This window comes from Nannospalax galili, unplaced genomic scaffold (genome assembly GCF_000622305.1).
Source record: "Nannospalax galili isolate Female #2095 unplaced genomic scaffold, S.galili_v1.0 scaffold180, whole genome shotgun sequence".
Lineage (NCBI taxonomy): Eukaryota > Metazoa > Chordata > Mammalia > Rodentia > Spalacidae > Nannospalax > Nannospalax galili.
The window spans coordinates 4784325-4804225 of record NW_008348199.1 but is presented as its reverse complement, the minus strand read 5'-3'; the positions used below and the strand labels follow the sequence as shown (position 1 = coordinate 4804225).

Below are 19901 nucleotides of genomic sequence, written 5' to 3'. Positions count from 1 at the left end.
TGTGTGTGGGTATGTTCCTCTGAGTGCAGTTGTGTGCAGAGGCCAAAAGAGGACAGTGGATCTTATAGGCAGTTGTGAATTACCCAGTGTCTCTGCTGGAAACCGAACTCAGGGCCTCGCCTAGAGAAATACCCACTCTTACCCCCTGATCCATCTTTCCAGCCCCTACCTTAAATAATTTTGAATTTTTTTTTTTTCACTTTTTTCTTTGAGTTTGGATTCAGCCCTGATGTGGTGGCCTAAATCCATGAATGAAACTATATTGTGTTCCTAAGAATGTAAGACATTTAGCCTATAGAAAACAGAAGTGACTTAATTTAGTGTGCATGTATTTCCTGTTGGACTTTTTCATTTTTGTGGTTCTTGATGGTAAAATTAGGACCCTGCACACTAGACAGGTACTCTGCTGAGCTCTACCATTTGGGTGTATCAACCCCTATGTGAGTTTTTCCATCTTCTCAACTTAAAATGTTTGTCTTCAGTGAGTTCACCACAGTGAACTCAGTAGTACAGACAAGCATCATTCATAAAACGTCAAGCCTAAAAGTATTCTTTGTGACCAAAGAGTAGGCCAAGAGCAGGACAGATTAGGTGTCCGTCCCAACAGTGAAAGTCCTCTGGGCTATCTCTGTTGTAATCTTATTTAAGGAAAAAATAATTTGGTGAATGTTCTGCCTATTTCTGATATGAGTAAAATTTTTCTCTTAAATTTTAAGTTGGAATTTTCAAAACCATGTAATAGGCAATTAATGAGCATGCCCATACCCCTTTTCCTAACTACAGTGGTTTTCCGTGATTTTGCCACATCTGCTTTATTCCTATGTGGATTTGAGGCATACTGAATGATCATTAACCATATTTCAACATACATGGCCAAAATAACATTGCTCTGTATTAACTATGACTTTCAAGCCTCCTAAATTTTAATGTTCAGTAATACCCTCTATATGTTTTATTTTAAAATTTTTCCACTTCAGTCACTTGAAGGTTTTACGTGTTTTTATACATGTTTTTATGAATCCTTATTTTAATTATTTATTTATTTATTTATTTTTGAGACAGGATGTAGTCCCAGCTGTCATGGAACTAACTCACTGTGTAGACCAGGCTGGACTTGAGTTCACAGAGATCCACCTGCCTCTGCCTCCCAGGTGCTGGGATTAAAGGCAAACACCACCACACCCAGCATGAATCATTTTTTTAAAAAATGAATGCTTTCCCCCAGGCATGGTAGCTCATGCCTTTAATCCCAGCACTCGGGAGGCAGAGGTAGGTGTATCTCTGTGAGTTCAAGGCCAGCCTGGTCTACATAGTGAGTTCCAGGACAGCTGGGGTACAGGGAGACCTTGTCTCAAAAAGACAAAAAAAAAAAAAAAAGTGTTTTCTCTGCATAGAAGGGCATCGTGTAGTGCCACAGAGGCCAGAAAATGGCAACAGATCTCCCTAGAACTGGAGTTAAGACTATTGTTAACTATCACGTGGGCGCTGGGAACCAGACCTGGGTCCTCTGCAAGAGCAATGAGGGAGTGCTCTTAACCCCTGAGTCATCTCTCCAGCCCATCATTATGAATCTTTTTTCCTCTTAATGTGCAAATCAGGTAACTAGACTAATTCTATGTTTGTCACGTTCTTCAGATGAATCTTAGAGATTGTCCCACAAATCTGATTGTTACTGAATATTAAGCATTCAAGTATTTTATGAAAAGTCTAGAACTATTATCAAAAACTTTGATTGCTATCTCAATTAATTGCTGGCTGTTAATTCTGATTCCCAAAACTGAGGTTTTGTTTTTTGTTTTTTTGGTTTGGTTTTTTTTTTTAAGTAGTACTTTTTTTTTTTCTCTCTTTCCAGAGGCATGCTCTGTAGCTTAGGACGGCCTGGAATTCCTGTCCGTTCTCTTTTAACTTGTGTAGTCCTGGGAGTATGGTACCAGGCCAGGCTAAAAGTGTAATTAGCATGCATCTCTGTCATACCATCTACCTGAAATAATGCACTACAGGGTGTGGTGAAGACCCTAAGTAAGCAGTTAATAATGTCATGTGAAAAATGTATTCTCAGTTTAGCTTGGTGACAAAGATGTCTTTCTGTGGTCAGCCACCTGTAATTCCCAGGGCACAAATTTGAAGTCGCTGTGGTGAACAAGGTAGTGAGCAGATCTAATGCAGATGTACTATGTACAGGGCAGGCAGGAATGACAGGGTCTACATTGAAACAGCTCCAGTCAGCACTGGAGAGGATAGGCACATGATTATGTAGACAGTGCCAACATTTCATTTATATGTGTCAGATAATACACATTCTATACCAGTGAGTGGAAGAGAATCCTTTCTGGTGCCTAGGAATTTTTAAATTATACCTTAATTATAAATCAGTCCCCTTTTCCAATTTGTGTGTGTGTGGTATGTACATGTGTTTGCGCATGTTTTTGTATGTGTATCCGCACATATGTTGAGTACATAATGCATATGGAGGCCAAAGGTTGCTATCAGGAATCATCACTCTTTTACCTTATTCGCTGAGACAGGGTCTCTTCAGTCAAACCCAGAGCTCATAGATATACCTGGTCTTGCTAGCAGGGTTGCTCTAGTGGTCTCCTGTATGCAGCTTCTGAGATCTGGAATCATAGGTTGGCTGCCATGCCTACCTGGCATTTACATGGGTTTCTGGGGTATCCAAAGTTGATCCTCAAAAGTGCTTAACCACTGCGTCATCTTCTCAGCCTCAAATCATATTTTGTACTTACTAGATCTGTCCGTTACTATATTGGATCTGTTTACTACTGATTTCAGTTATTCCCTATTTTATTGAGGTGAAATCCTTTGTGGGGTTTACAGCACATAAATATATTCTGTTGGTAATTTTTAGGTAAATTCTCTATAGCCCCTGTCCCCACTTTTGGGTTTTGTTTCTGTTTTTGTTTTTTTCTTTGCCAGTTCTTGGCAGTGCTAGGAATGTCAGCTACCTCCATTATTCTCTCAAGTGAATACTGTTAATGTCTTAAATAATACTCTGTATGTGTGGGGGTGCGTGTGAGTGATGTTTATGATCGTGTGTGTGTGACTGATGTTTATGATCAAGCCATTACTTAGAACCAAATTAAAATCTGGAGAATTTAGAGAGAGAGAGAATGTTTTACTGTGTTTCATGTGTCAGTAAAGGGGACAAAGAAAGCTGGTTGTGGTAGATGGCGCCTGGAATCTCAACACTCAGAAAGCTGAGGCAGGAGAGTTGTTATTACGGTTTAAGGCCAGCCTGAGTTACAGAGTGCAGGAGTGAGACTCTGTCTCAAAACAAAAACAAAGCAGTAAAATGAAGGAGTTTGTATGTAACCTGTATTTCTCCATCACTGCTATCCATAAAGGAAATCTATTAATTGCACCTAAATTTTGACAAATACAGAATTGGAGCTACAGAGTCCTGTTTCAAAAGACCTTTGTGGTTTCCTCAGAAACGTGCGAGCCGCCTGGGACTACAGGGAGACCCTGCCTTAGATTTTTTTTTTCTTGTTTGCAGAGCTAGCCAATTGTTTGGATTGTGGGGAGTTAACCAGGTTTTTGTTGTTTTGGTATTTTGAGATAGGGTCTTGGTATTTAATTCTGACCAGCATGGAACTTGCGATGTATACCAGGATAGTCTCAAACTTGCAGCAATCCTTCTACTTCTCTGTCCTTGAATTGGTAGGCAGAGGTTACAGGCATGTGCTGTTTTTAACTAAAATAATGGTTATATTAATAGAAATGTGTAAAACATTTTAGCATTAAAATCTGGTTTAGTGCAAATTTTGCTGTTTGGAAATAGTTACTAAAACTGTTCAGAAAATGTACTGTATTCATGTAGAGCTTATGTTTAAGCATTTTAGAGGAATATTCAACAAAATGTGTTTTCCTTTAAGGACTGTTTCTTAACATCCTCCCTTTGGGGTTGCTGTATTCAGTTTCCTTTGGTTTCCTATAAATTTTCTGTGCTTTTAAAAGTACAGTTTTCTGCAGACCAAGCCCTAAACAGTTTTGTTTATAGTTTTAAACTTTTTTTTGCTTCTTTTAATACCATTGTACATAGATAACTATAAGACCAATCACCAGAAGTTTGAATTCTAAGTGAAGGGATGTGTGCATGAATAGATCCATGTTAGTATATGCCACATGGCCCAGCCCAGGGCTTTTCATTTTATATATCTGCATTTCTGTAGACATGACTTTTTCTCAGTACATACTTTTAGAGATAAACTTTTAGTTTTGACAGTTTCATAAATTGAATTCCCTTGGATTGGAGTTATAGATGGTTGTTAACCACCATGTGGATACTGGGTATCTAACCGAGGTCCTCTGCAAGAGCAGCCAGTGCTCTTAAACCACTGAACCATCTCTTCAGCCCCGCATTTAAATTTTTTAATGTTACATTGAGTATACTTGAATACATTTGCATTTTTTATTGTGTTTTGTGAATTACCAGTTCCATTCCTATTGAACTGTGCTTCTTAAAGAAATTTTGTGGGATGCTTGAGGGATGGCTCAGCAGTTAAGAGTATTGACTGCTCTTGCAGAGGACCTGGGTTCGAGTCCCAGGCACCCACATGGCAGCTAAAAACCATCCGTAACTCCAGTTCCAGGGGATCCGGTACCCCCTTCTGGCCTCTGCCAGTTCTGCATGACATGGATGCACTTACAGGCAAAACATTCATTCATAGGGATTTTCTTTTTAATTTTTTTACTCTCTGTGTGCGCGCGCGTGTGTGTGTGTGTGTGTGTGTGTATGTGTGTGTGTGTGTGTTAAAGCAGGTGGGAGTGGGGGGTGCACATGCACATGGTGTGCCAGGGCCAAAGGTTGGTGGCCAGTGTCTTCCTCTGTCACTCTTTACCTTATTTTTTTGAGACTGTTGTACGTAGCTTAGAGCTCACCAGTTGTCTACACTGTCTGGCCAGTGAGCTCTAGCGATCAATGCTCACTCACCACCCCTACCTCTTTCTACCTTTACTCCCTACCCCCAAGAATTAGGGTGACAGATAAGCATCACCACATCCTTGCTTTAAGGACTTACTTGAGATCTGAACTCTGGTCCTCATGCTTGTGAACCTTCTCACCAGAACTTGTGCTTATTTTCTTATTGGTGTATTAGCTTTTGTGTGCTGTTAGCTGTATTACTAATAATTATATGTGCTGCTCGTTTTTGTAAATTTTTTCCTAATTTCTCATTTTGTTTACTGTGTTCATTGTATGGTACCTATTTTATTTATTTCTGTCCTTTGTTATTTTGCTTTGTTTTGACTTAGGTGCTAGCCCTATGGGTGTAAATGGAGGTGTAGGAGTGCAGACACCGAATCTTCTTTCTGACACAATGTTGCATTCAGCCATAAATTCTCAAAAGTAAGTTCTGTCTCCTCTGTTTGTATACTTCAAATACTAAAGAATTCCTTGAAATTTTATTATAGATTTCTTGGTTTAAAAAAGCTTTTAGGAAAGAAACTGTGTTCTTCTGCAGCCTTAGCTGAACTTTCCTAACAGTAGTTTGGGGTAATAATAGATACTTTTCTGAAAGAAATAGGAAGCTACAAGGTTGCAGTTATATCTCAGTGTTATAAACACTATTGCTGGCCAGGCATGGTGGCGCACACCTTTAATTCCAGCACTTGGGAGGCAACGGCAGGTGGATCTCTGTGAGTTCAAGGCCAGCCTGGTCTACATAGTGAGTTCCAGGACAGCTGGGGCTACAGGGGAGACCCTGTCTCAAAAAGACAAAAAGAAAAGTAAACAACAGTGTTGCTAATGAATATGATCAAAATACATTGTACTCTAATGTATGAAAATTTCAAAGAATAAATATATATACAGTAACTCCTTGCTCAAGGTACTTGTTTTAGTAAGGTGTGTCCACATGGCAGCACAGTTGATAACATGACATGGCCTTACAAATACAGAAGTTGCCTCGTTTATAAGGAAATATAATCCTTTTCCTCACAGAGATACAGACAGAAAGACACATACAGTATAGTGACATAGAAATAACCCCTTAAACAAATGGATTCTTCATCATGGGATAGTTGTGCTGTGGCAGTTATCACTGTTAGCTCTGATTAAGTGCAGCCTTCTTTATCCCACATGTTTTCACTAAAACTATTTCATGACTAATTTTCAAAGCCCAATGATGAGTGAAAATGCTAGTGTGGCCTCCCTGGGCCCTATGCCCACAGCAGCTCAACCATCTAGTACTGGGATTCGGAAACAGTGGCATGAAGATATTACTCAGGATCTTCGAAATCATCTTGTTCATAAACTGTAAGTAAGATTGTGGTTTGTCTCATTCATAAGAGTTGCCATGTAGTATGCTTCCAATGTGCTAGACATGTTACTACCAAAGGAATAATGCCGATGGGGTTTTTTATTTTTTTGGTTGGTTTGGTTTGGTTTTTTAAAGACAGGGTCTCCCTGTAGCTTCAGCTGGCCTGGAACTCACTCTGTAGACTAGATTGGCCTTGATCTTAAAAGTCTGTGCCGCCATACCCACTAAAACCATAAAAACCCATTAAAAAAAAAAAAACCCACTAAAACCACCATAAATTTTTTATGTAGCTGGGCTGTTGATGTATTGTTTCTTTCACTTCTTGTATGTTTTTCTTGATAGGGTCTCCTGTAGCCCAGGGTAGCCTTGAATTCCCATCCTCTGTCTCCACATCCTGCAGGCATGGGCCACCATGCCCAGCTTCTTCTGTTCTTCTGCCTATTTGGTTTTTATTGTATGTTTTGCCTAGATGTATGTAAGTGCATTCCTGGTGTCTGTGGAGGCATCAGATTACTTGGAATGGGTGTTAGCCTGCCGTGTGGGTGCCTGGACCTGAACCTAGGTCCTTTGTAAGAGTAATAAGTGCTCTTACCTGCTGAGCCATCTGTATTCTCTGCTTCTTGCTTTTCCCATCTCTCTTTTCACTGTTTGTAGGAGTCTCACTTAGCATTGTGTAAACTAGTCTGCGTATTTTTAGTAATTATTTATTTTTAAATTGTTGATTTGGGGGTGATGAGATGGCTCAGTAAATAAAGGTACTTGTTACCAAGCCTGAAGATTGAAGTTCCATCACAGGCCCACAGGAGAGAGTTTACCCCCAAAGATGATCTCACACAGCTGTTCTGGCACTTGCATGTACACAAATACTAAATAAATAGGATAATGGACGATAAAATAGTTGGTTTGGGATCTATCAGTGTTTCTCATTTTGTAGAATACTTGCCTAGAATGCATGAAACTTGGGTTTCAGCCGCAGCATTACATAAACTCAGCATGGTAGTACCAACAGGTGGAGGCAGGAGTATCAGAAGGTCAAAGTCATCCTCAACTGGATAATGTGTTTAAGGCTATCTTTAGATACATGAGATACTATTGATAGATTAATTAGTTTAATGTTATTGCCTTGAACAGCTTAAGGTTTCACAAGAAAAGGTAGGCCTCTGCTCTTTTAATGTATGGTACCAGCAGTATACATTCTCTCTCTTGCTGTTTGTTTTGTTTTGTTTTGTGTTGTGTTTTAATGCTTGAATGTGTGGCCTGCATGTGTGCAAATGTGTACCCATGTGGTGCAATGCCCACAGAGGTCAGAAGATGGCATTGGATCCCCTGGAACTGGAGTTAGGGACAGTTTTTAGCCACCATGTGGGTACTGAACCCAGGTCTTCTGCAAGAGCAGTCAGTATTTTAATAACTTTGAGACAAGGTCTCCCTGAAGCCCCAGCTAACCTGGAATCTCTATGCAGACTAGGCTGGCCTCAATGTCCCAGAGATCACCCACCTACCTCTGCTGCTTCAGTACTTGAATTACAGGGACTATAAATGAAATTTTACAAGAAGAAAACTCTGGTTTTAGGCTGAGCGTGGTGGCACACACCTTTATTCCCAGCACTTGGTAGGCAGAGGCAGGTGGATCTCTGTGAGTTCAAGGTCAGCCTGCTCTATGTAGTAAGTTTGAGGCCAGCTGGGGCTACAGGCAGACCCTGTCTCAAAATAATAAGAAAACTCTTGTTTTAATAAAATGATTTAGTAAGGAATAACCAAACATTTACATTAATCTTTTAAAACTGTTTTTGCATACTGTACAACTGGATATGATTATCCAAATAAAATTAGTACCTGAAAGTCACAGCTATGGACCCAGGTTCAGTTGTCAGCACCCACAGAGAGGCCTGCTACTCCAGTTCCAGGAGAGCTGATGTCACCTTCTGACATCTGAGGGCTCCTATACCCACATGGTATACATAAATTCATGCAGGAACACGCACATAAACTTTTAAAAATTAACCTAGGGGGCTGGAGAGATGGCTCAATTGTTAAGAGAACAGACTGCTCTTGCCAGAGCAACTGGGTTCAGTTCCCAGTGCCCACATGGCGGCTAACCACCATCTGTAACTCCAGTTACAGGGGATTTGGTGCCCTCTTCTGACCTCCGAGGGCATTGAATGATACAGGTGTGCACTTAAACACACTTGCAGGCAAGACACTCATACACATAAAAATAATTTAAAATTTTTTTTAAATGAATTGGGGCTGGAGAGATGGCTCAGCAGTTAAGAACACTGAATGTTCTTGCAGAAGACCTGGGTATGGACAGTTGTTAGCTGCCATGTGGTGCTGGGATTCAAACCCGGGTCTTCTGTAAGAACAACCAGTGTTCTTAAAATAAAAATAAATTTTTTTTAAAGAAATTAATAGCCGGGCATGGTGGCACACACCTTTAATACCAGCACTCAGGAGGCACAGGCTGGCAGATCTCTTGAGTTTGAGGCCAGCCTGCTCTCCATTAGCGAATCCAGGCCAGCTGCAGCTTAAGGGATATCTTGTCTCAAAAAGACCTATATATATATATATATATGAGTTAATAATCTGTGTGTGGTGGTGCATGCCTTTAATCCCAGCACTTGGGAGCAGAAGCAGGCGGATCTCTGAGTTCAAGGCCAGCCTGGTCTACATAGTGAGTTCCAGGTCAGCTGGGGCTATAGGGAGACCCTGACTCAAAAAAGACCAAGTTAAAAAAAGAATTAATAAAAAAACAAAAATCTAAAAAATACTGTTCACACAGGGAATTGTTACAAAATGAAGGTTTGAAGCTAGCAAAATTATTGTCATTTTGCTCCTCATTTTCAAGTTTTTATTAAAATGTGAGTAGTTGCCAGGCGTGGTGGCGCTGGCCTTTAATCCCAGCACTCAGGAGGCAGAGGCAGGTGGATCTCTGAGTTCAAGGACAGCTGGGGTTACAGAGAGACCCTGTCTCAAAAAGATAAAAAAAAAAAAACAAAAAAAAAAAACTGTGAGTAGTTCACTGGCTATTGTCTTAATAAACAAATAAATTTAGAAGAAGAGAAAGATCTGTAGGCTCTAGATGCTGGGCGAAAAAACAGGTTTTCTCTGTTTATGTGGTAAGGTAGAAGGTTTTGCTCTAGCATTTGCTTACTTTTTGTTTATTCATTTATTAAGTGTGTGTCCATGCCACCTGACTTAAGGATTCATGCGAAGGGCAGAAGAGGGTATCTGAGCCCTTGAGCTGGATTTCAGGACAATTATAAACTGCCCATTGTGGAAGGAAGTGTTCTTAACCTCTGAGCAATCTCTCGGGACCCCAGAAAGTATTTTTAATAGAGTTGTTTTTCATAATGTAATCACAAAACCCTCTTTTCTATCACAAATAATTGATTTACATTTCTAGTCTTTAAATTATATTAATGTATCATTCTCTCTTCAAAACAAAAATAACCTTATGTTTAAAGCCAGGCATTAGTGGCACATGCCTTTAATTCCAGCACAGAGGAGGCAGAGGCAAAAGCAGGACTGAGTTCAAGGCAACATAAGCATGGTTAATTTCATATTTACATAGTTTATTTCAGTCAAGTCAGTGTTACAGAGTAAGACTCTTATTGTTAAAAAATAAACAAAAACCGGACTGAGAGATGGCTCAGCGATTGAGAGGACACACATACATGCAGGCAGTACACTCATACACAGAAAATAAATATTTTTTTTTTTTGTCTTTTTGAGGCTGGGTCCGTAGCCCCAGCTGTCCTAGAACTCACTATGTAGACCAGGCTGGCCTTGAACTCACAGAGATCCGCCTGCTTCCCAAGTGCCGAGATTAAAGGCGTGCGCTACCACCCCTGGCATAGTAAATATTTTTAAATAAATAAAAACAAAAGAAATGTTCCGTGAATAAGAATGGGTAAGTACTTTTTTAGGAAAAAGTTTATAGTATTCTGTGTTTCTGTGATGTGAATGAAAAGCTGACATGTTGTAATAGTGGTACAATTTTCTTTCCCAGTGTGCAAGCCATATTTCCCACTCCGGATCCTGCTGCTTTAAAAGACAGACGGATGGAAAACCTTGTTGCCTATGCTCGGAAAGTAGAAGGGGACATGTATGAGTCTGCAAATAATAGAGTGAGCATGTACTGTTTTTTCTGTGGATAGTTGGAAATGGCTCTGCTGGTATTTAAATTCACTTGCCTCCTATAATATGATACCGCATTTCTGAGGAGGACTCCCTTTAACTTGCTCTCCTGTCTTATAACTGAGCACAGAGTAACAAAGCACTTTCTTTTGCTTATTTGAGACAAGGTCCCATGTGGCCTGGGCTGACCTCAACCTCTTTAGTAAAGGCTGGCCTTGAACTCATCTTCCTGCCTTGACCTCCAGGTGCTCTAAGTACAGTTACACCCACTATGCTTGACCAACAAAGCAATTTCTTCCATGTATGTCATCAGTTTTATCCTTTTCCTCATTACGTTTGTGAGGGACTTGATCTGAGTAGTCTTTGGTCAGCTTAAAAAGTAAACTGCGTCTTACCAATGCTGTGCTGTTTTCTGTAGAATGTGGTAAATTAGCTACTTGATATTTCACATCTAGTCGTATTTTGTCTGTATCAGTTGAACTTTTTAAAAATTTGCTCTGCTTCAAAATGTAGGATATTCTTTCCATGTCCTCTAAGTTTCCAGTGTATATGTCATAAACATAAATACAGAAGAGTTGCTTTATTGTGTAAGTTCATAATAAAACTAGTAATCCTATATCCTTAAAAGTGTGGGCTCTTTAATGACTTAAGATACATTAGACTCTTCTTTCAGTTTTTGCCTACTCTTCAAATGAAGCTAATGTTTGGTCTTAGTTAACTTTTTCGGTTATTCAATGATACCTGTTTTTTTCCTCTTTTTTACTTCAAAAAATTTAAAAGGCGGAATACTACCACCTCCTAGCTGAGAAGATTTATAAGATCCAGAAAGAACTAGAAGAGAAACGAAGGACTAGACTGCAGAAGCAGAACATGCTTCCAAATGCTGCCGGCATAGTGCCAGTTTCCATGAATCCAGGGCCTAACATGGGACAGCCACAACCAGGAATGACTTCTAGTAAGTGCTTTTTGTCATACTTAATGAAAAGAAAGCAGCGCATCCCCCTGTAAAGATCATATTGGTAGAGAACATATAAGGTTTCTGGGTATGATAATTGATATAACTTGGTAATCTAAAATAGCTTTTATAATCCATAGCCTTTTCAAATAGTAGCACCTAAAAAATGACAGCCTGCAAGCTTTCACTGACTTTCTCCAACATAAACTTTATTGTAGAAGACAGACAACCAATAGATGTTGGTAGATCAAGTAGGTTCAGGGCTCATCAGAGGCTTAACTACTTCTTAAATACAAAGTTTCATGTTACAGTGTCATACTTAACCATTAGTACATTCCAAAGCTAAGAATAATTCATTTATAGTGGCATAATTTCTTACCATGTCCTAAGAGCTTCCATCTCTGATTTAGCAGTGTTCTCTACCTGTGATTGATTGACTGATTGATTGATTGATTGATTGATTGATTGATTGATTGATTGATTATCTTTTTGAGACAGGGTCTCCATGTAGCCCGGAATTCACTATATAGACCAGGCTCTCCTCCATCTCACAGAGATCCACCTGCCTCTGCCTTCTAGTGCTGAGATTAAAGGTGTGAGTCACCACATCCCAGCAATGAGTAGGCCAGCTGGGGCTACAGGGAGGCCTTGTCTCAAAAAGACAAATAAAGCCTGCTTATTGACCAGGCATGGTGGCACATATGTTTAATCCCAGCACTCCAGAATCAAGAGGCAGGAGGATCTCTTATGAGTTGGGAGGCCAATCTGTAAATCTTGGCAGCTGCCTGGAGATGGAGATGGAAAATGGGAAGAAAGAAGGAAGGTCGTGCCTTTTATAGTGGACTTTAGCAATTAAAGGCATGACAGAAGGGTGGGAGGAGAGCTTCAGAGAAGGAGTGTGGCAGTCCAGAGTACCAGGGAAAGCATGCTTAGGCTTAGGTTTTTGACTGGTATCCAAAAGTAAAAGAAAAGGAAAGTTATACTTCTGAGTTAGAAAAACATTGGCTGATTCCACAGTGCCACATTAAGGAACCTGTAGAAGCAGCTGTACCCCTGGCTGGCCTCGAATTCATAGCAGTCCTCCTACTCCAGCTTCTGAGTGCTGAAATTATAGGTGTGAACCCAGCTCCTGCAGAAAATTATCCAGTCTTTGTGTGAGTGCACACGTGTAGCAGTGCTGTACTACCACGTGACGGTCAGGGGACAATTCCAGGAGTCGATTCTCTCCTTTCAGTGTATAGATCTCAGGTGCCAGGTTTGAAGGGAAGCACCTTTACGCACTGAGCCATCTTACTGGTCCCAAAATGTTGCTTTTGTGTGTGAACCTATTAAAAGTGTTTTACTCTTTTCTTTCTTTCTTTTTTTCTTTCTTTTCTTTCCTTTTTCTTTCCTTCCCCTTTACTTTCCTTATAAATAAATAAATAAATAAATAAATAAATAAATAAATAAATAAAAAGTGTTTTACTAGCCAGGCATGGTGGTACACAACTTTAATCCCAGCAGAGGCAGAGACAGAGACAGGTGGATCTCTGAGATTGAGGCCAGCCTGGTCTACATAGTGAGTTCCAGGCCCACTGGGGCTGTAGGGAGACCCTGTCTCAAAAAGACCAAAAAAATCAGGGGGTATTACTAGAGTATATATGGGTAATCCAAGAAGACCACCTCAGAAATTATGTGTCTATTTGTTTTCTTTTTTGAGACAGACTTTCCCTGTATACACAGGTGGCCTTCCAAGCACTGGGATTAAAGGCATTTACCAGGATGTCTGGCTGTATTTCCATTTTATCTCATTTTTTTATTTTATATTCAAGACTCACAAAGTGGATAGTCCAGTATAATGTGAAGGCAGTTTCTGTAGTCTCATCTAGTTCAAAGCTTGGTTCTTTGAGGTTCAGGTTAGATTCTTTAAGCTATTAGTGATGGTTGGTAGGTTGTTTTTTGTTTTATTTCAATCAGAGGTGGCTGACAAATGGCTATTTAACCATTTCTCTCTTTCTCTAGATGGCCCTCTACCTGACCCAGCTATGATCCGTGGCAGTGTGCCAAACCAGATGATGCCTCGGATTACTCCACAACCTGGTAAATTGTGAAAGAAATGTTTTTTTTTTTTTTTTTTTTTTTTTTTTTTTGTCTTTGACAGGGCCTATCTGTAGTTCCAGCTGGCCTGAAACTTACTATATAGACCAGGCCTGCCTGTGCCTGCTGAGTGCTGGAATTAAAGGTATATGCCCCACAACGCCCGGCTCTATGGTCATTTGTAACAGTCTCTGATATGGGGCAAAATTATTATTTACTTCAGCAGCAAGTATCATAGTCATCTGCTGTAGAAATTGAAAAATCTTTGGGATTTCAGGCCCATCAAGTGGGGGGAGAAGCAGGTTGGTTGGCAGGTCAAGGAGCAGATGACAGTGAATGATTAAGCATGCATTTAAAACTAATTTATGGACAGGCATTGTGGTTCATGCCTTAATCCCAACACTCAGGAAGTTAGAGGAAGGAGGTTGTCTTTGAGTTGGCAGTCATCCTGGTATATGTAGTACAACCCTGTTTATAGATCATACAGAACGACTTGCTAAGAGAATACTGCATATAGCCAGGTGTGGGGGCACATCCCAGCACTAGGGAGGTAGAGACAGACAGATCTCTGTTAGTTCGAGGCCAGCCTGATCTACAGAGCGAGTTCCGGGCCAGCTAGGGCTACAGGGAGACCCTGTCTCATAAAGACCAAAAAAAAAGAAAGAGAGAGAGAGAGAGAATATTGCATATTGCAAAATTTAGTTCAAAAGTATTAATAATGCCCTGCACTGTTGCCGTGAGTGAAATATTTGAACCTGTGAGGGTTCCTGTGTTAGTCCTAAGAAAATTATGTAGCATCAGATTTTAAAACTTATGTCTTGTTCTGTAGTTCATTGAAAGTGTTGAGATGTAATATTTTACATGCATTTACAGGTTTGAATCAGTTTGGCCAGATGAATATGCCCCAGCCCCCTATTGGACCCCGGCAAACCTCTCCTCTTCAGCACCATGGACAGTTGGCTCAGTCTGGAGCGCTTAATCCGGTTAGTTTGACCTTTGCACATTTTAAAAAAAGCTTTTCTGGGGCTGGAGAAATGGCTCAGTGGTTAAGAGCACTGACTGCTCTTGCAGAGGACCCGGGTTTGATTCCCAGCACCCACATGGCAGCTGTGCACCATCCTTAACTCCAGTTCCAAGGGAATCCAAAGCCCTCTTCTGACCATGGCATTCATTGCAGGACACGGGTGTGCTCACATACATGCAGGCAATACACTCATACACATAAAATAAAAATAACGGGTTGGGGATTTAGCTCAGTGGTAGAGTGCTTAAGGTCCTGGGTTCGGTCTTCAGCTCCAGGGGGGAAAGACAAAATAAAAATAATAAATAAAAAAAAAATTTTTATAAAAAAAAAGCTTTTCTCAGCTGGGTGTGGTGGCGCATGCCTTTGATCCTAGCACTTGGGAGGCAGAGGCAGGAGGATCTTTGTGAGATCAAGGCCAGCCTGGTCTACATAGTGAGTTCAGGTCAGCTGGGACTACAGGGAGACCCTGTCTCAAAAAAAAAAAAAGCTTTTCTCTGTTGCTACTTCAAAGAAAGAGATTTTCATGCTTATATGAGCAAACCATGAGAGACCTGTTCTTTTTTAAATTATTGTTACATTTATTTTACGCCTGGAGGTCTGAGGACAGCTTTTGTGTGTTAACTCTGCCCTTCCACCATGTGGGTTCCAGGGATCAAACACAGGTTGACAGGCTTCTCAACAAACACCTTTATCTGCTGAACCAGTTTGCTGCCTATAGACGTGTTCGTGGATTACATTTGTTGAATTTGGCCTTTATTGTAGACGTAGTTAGGACTGTGGATATGTAACTCGGTGATGTAGCTCTTGTACAGCATATGTGAGACTATAAGTTGGGTCCTTGGTACCACAAAGAAGCATAGTCACAGTAAGTGGTGTTTCGAGATGAGAATATATACAGGTGGTTGGATTTCTTTGCTTTTGTTTTGTTGTTTGGTTTTGTTTGTTTGTTTGGTTTGGTTTGGTCTTTTTGAGACCGGGTCTCCCTGTAGCCCCAGATGAAACTTGCTATGTAGACCAGGCTGGCCTTGAACCCATAGAGAGCCACCTGCTTCTGCCTCCCAAGTGCTGGGACTAAAGGCATGTGCCACCATGCCTGGCTTTTGTTGTTTGTTTTTTGTAAACATTCGTACTGTGTAGTCTTGGACGACCTGTTGACTATACCTTCTTGACAGTCATCAAGCTTTACACATTGACCCCATCCTCCTTGCCTTGTGTGTTACATAGTTCATGGCTACCTCTGTTTCTAGAGTTCTTTAGCATTAGTGGTACATCTGAATCTCCATGTTTAACCAGGAGTCTTACTTGTTTTAATTTATAAGAGCTGCTGTTCCAGGGATGGAGAGATGGTCAGCAGTTCAGAGCACTAGCTGCTCTTGCAGAGGGCCTGGGTTCAAATCCCAGCACCCATATGACAGCTAACAACCATCTGTAACTCCAGTTCCAGGGGATCCGATGCCCTCTTCTGACCTCCAAGGGCATTGCATGACATGGGTGTACTTACATGCAGGCAATACAATCATATACACACACAAAATAAAATATTATTATTATTATTATTTTTAATAAAATATTATTTTAAAAAGAACTGACTGTCATAGATTATGAATTTCTGGATTTATGACAGTTTTAAAAAGAAAAATATAACACTCTTGCCACATTTAGCCAGTACTCACAAGATATACACTTGTTTTCTCCTTTTAAGGAGTCTTAGGCTTATGCTGTTGCAGTACCCATTACAAGAGCATAGAGCTTGTGCAGTTGTAATACAGTTTCCAGCCTGAGGAAAATGTAGAAGCAGTTGCTTCCTCCCTGTCAGAGTTCTACATGTGCTTGCCCAGAGAATGTGCATCTGTCCCTTACCATCGTGTTTCTTGAGAGTCCCCTTCAGGAAGCTTCTTAGTTTGATTGTAAGTGTTCAGTTCTTCCACTACTTTGTTCCTTATCGTGTGCCTTCTCCTCACCTTAGAGTCCTTTCCTTTCTCTCCTCAGATAGCTGCCCAGAGAGCAGGAGTACTTGATAGATTCAGTTGTAAAGAATTGTAACCAACTCTGGGGTTTTGTTTGTTTGCTTGTTTCCAGCCTATGGGCTATGGACCTCGCATGCAGCAGCCTTCCAGCCAGAACCAGTTCCTCTCCCAGACTCAGTTCCCACCCCAGGGAATGAATGTAACAAATATGCCTTTGGCTCCATCCAGTGGTCAGGCACCAGTGTCTCAAGTATGTATCACAAATGGATTTTTATTGATTTTATTCTTTGAACTTTTTAAAATTTGTGTGTGGGGAGGAGTGTCAGCTGGTGTGCCATGGTGAACATGTGGAGGTCAGGACAACTTTGCAATCTGTCTCTCCTTCCACCTTTATGTGGGAATCATGGGCTTGAACTCAGGTTGTCAGGCTTGAGCAGAAGACACCTTACCTGGTAAGATTTAAACTTCTTGATACCAATTTTTACAAGAAGCATGACATCAAACTGGCCAAAGGTTTGTTCTTTCTTTTGTTCAAAGACAGGTCTTACTACGTATGTAAAATCACAAAACAGCTGGTCTGGGGTTTATGGCTAGGGATGGGGGTCTTTTTGTTTGTTTTTAAGTTGGGGAGGTCTACTGACCTAGAACCTACTATATAGGTCAGACTAGTCTTGTTGTTTTGTTGTTTGTTTCTTGTTTTTGAGGCAGGGTATCATGTAGTCCTAGCTGGCCTGCAACTCACTCTGTAGCCAAGATAGTCTCGAACTTTAGCTACTCCTAGCTCAGACTCCCAAATGCTGGGGTTACAGATATGTGCCACCACACTTGGCCTGTTTTAGACTTAGAATATCCTGTGGCATTAAGTTGGTAATTTAAGGGGTGAACATACCCCCATCCTGTATTTTTGTTGTGTTGGTTTTTTTGTTCTTTGTTTTTTTTGTCTTTTTGAGACAGGGTCTCCCTATAGCTCCACCCGCCTGGAACTCACTCTGTAGACCAGGCTGGCCTCGAACTCACAGAGGATCCGCCTGCCCTTGCCTCCTGAGTGCTGGGATTAAAGGGGTGTGCCACCATGCCCGGCATGTTGTTGTTTTTTGGATAGTGGTTGGGATCAAACCCAGGGCCCTGCCCATGCTATAAAGGTGCTGGTATCACTGTACTATAGCCCTAGTTCTTGACCTTTTTTTTGAGAGGGATGGTGTTCTTTTTGAGACAGGGTCTCCCTTTTGCCCCACCTGGCTTGGCACTTGCTATGTAGACCAGGGTTGCCTCAAATCTCACAGAGATCTTCCTTCCTCTGCTTTCTGAGCGTTGGGTGTAAAGGTTTATGCCATCTGTGCCATCATGCCTGTCACTAGTCCTTGACTTTTGAAAGTATCTGTATATGGTATCCCAGGAGTTTTCTGTGTAGTCTAGCTGGCCTTAAATTCATGATCCTCCTTCCTGCCTCCTTTCTTCTCTTCTCCTCTTCCTCTCTCTCTCTCTCTCTCTCTCCCCCTCCCCCTCTCCCTCTCTCCTCCCCTCTCTCTTTCGCGCTCTCACTCTCTCTCTCTCTCTCTCTCTCTCCCCCCCCCCCTCTCCCTCTCTCCCCCCCTCTCTCTTTCGCGCTCTCTCTCTCTCTCTCTCTCTCTCAGTCTCGTCTCCCGGTAGCCCCAGCTGGCCTGGAACTCACAGAGATCCAACTGCCTGTCTCCCAAGTGCTGGGACTATAGGCTTGTACCACCACACCCCCTCCTGCCTCCTTTCAAGTGACAGGGATTATAGACTTGCACTGCCATGCCCAGCCAAGGAACGAAATGAACACTTAAAATCTTAGGAACTGGAGTGATGGCTCAGCAGTTAAGAATGCTTACTCCTCTTGAAGGAGGAGGACCTGGGTTTAGTTCCCAGCACCTACATATTACCTCACAGTTGCCTGCAACTCTAGTTGCAAGGGGTTTGGCACCTGCTTCTGACATTCATGGGTACCAGATACACATGATATGCATACATACATGCAGGTACTCACACACATAAAACCATGTATGGTAGTACACATGTTTAATCCCAGCACTTGGAGACAGATGCCAGTGGATCTTTGTGAGTTCTAGGCCAGCCTGGTCTGTATAATGAAAACCTACCTCAAAGGGGCAGGGGCTGAGAAAGACAGTAGGTATTTCTACTTCCTATTTAACCACTTTGTCCTAAATGCATATACTATATCTCTGTGAATATCATCTATTTTTTCGTTTCAACAGGCACAAATGTCCAGTTCTTCCTGCCCAGTGAACTCTCCTATAATGACTCCAGGGTCTCAGGGGAGCCAAATTCACTGTCCGCCCCTGTCTCAACAAGCTCTTCATCAGAATTCACCCTCACCTGTACCTAGTCGTACCCCCACTCCTCATCATACTCCTCCAAGTATAGGGACTCAGCAACCACCAGCAACAGCAATCCCAGCCCCTGTTCCCACACCTCCTGCCATGCCACCTGGGCCACAGCCCCAGGCTCTGCATCCTCCCTCCAGACAGACACCTACACCGCCAACCACACAGCTTCCTCCCCAAGTGCAGCCTTCACTTCCTGCTGCTCCTTCAACTGACCAGTCCCAGCAACAGCCTCGCTCACAGCAGAGTACAACGGCCTCCGTTCCTACCCCAACGGCACCACTGCTGCCTCCACAGCCTTCAACTCCGGTGAGCAAATATGGGGGCCAGGTGTGATAGTGCACACCTTTAGTCCCAGCACTCACTCAGGAAGCAGAAGAGGTGAATCTCTGTAAGATCAAGGTCACCTGGCCTATGTAGCAAGTTCTAGGCAAACTGGGACTGCGGGTAGACCCTAACTCAAAAAACCAAAAAAGAAAAAGTTATGATTGAGCTATGAATGTAATATAGTGGTAAAGTGCCTGCCTAGCATTCTTGAGGTAAAAATTCAATTTCTCATCTGTAGTTGAGTCTTTATTAATATCACTGATTGCAGACTTTTGGTCTCAAACAGTAATGTTAATATTATTCTTGTGGATCATGTTTAAAGTCTCAGCTATCTGATAAAATACTGTTCATCTGTTTCTTTATGGCTCTTAAATAAAGAAGGGCAGAATATAGAAGGAAAATCTGACTCTTCATAGAATAGTTCTAGAAAATGTTTTCGTAATGAAATTGTTTCAGGGTTGGGGATTGAACTCAGGGCCTCACACATGCTATACACATGATTTACCACCGAGCTATATCCTCAGACCCTATGAGATTTTTTAAATTGAAAGATTTAGGAAGGGGATTGGAAAGATGACTCAGTGCTTATTAAAATAAGCACATACTGCTGTTCAGACTGAGTTCATTTCATAGAAACCACATGAGGCAGCTTATAGGAGCTTGTAACTCACACACACACACATATACATATGTATACACACATAATTTTAAAAGAATAATATAGAATAATAAGCTGAGCTAGCCATCTTTGGAATTTCCATCTCTAAG

The 19901-nt window shown here is 41.4% G+C and overlaps 1 protein-coding gene across 2 annotated transcripts in view; it reads left to right on the top strand.

Annotated features, from left to right (window-relative positions):
* Nucleotides 1-19901, top strand: part of Ep300 (E1A binding protein p300) — an 82706-nt gene that overhangs the window by 39401 nt on the left and 23404 nt on the right. For both annotated transcript variants that reach the window (XM_008844815.3, XM_017801028.2), the window contains exons 7-14: nt 5272-5365; nt 6137-6274; nt 10291-10408; nt 11199-11373; nt 13375-13452; nt 14323-14432; nt 16553-16690; nt 18678-19115. In XM_008844815.3, the coding sequence (XP_008843037.1) occupies nt 5272-5365; nt 6137-6274; nt 10291-10408; nt 11199-11373; nt 13375-13452; nt 14323-14432; nt 16553-16690; nt 18678-19115 (1289 nt within the window). The remainder of the gene's footprint in view (nt 1-5271; nt 5366-6136; nt 6275-10290; nt 10409-11198; nt 11374-13374; nt 13453-14322; nt 14433-16552; nt 16691-18677; nt 19116-19901) is intronic.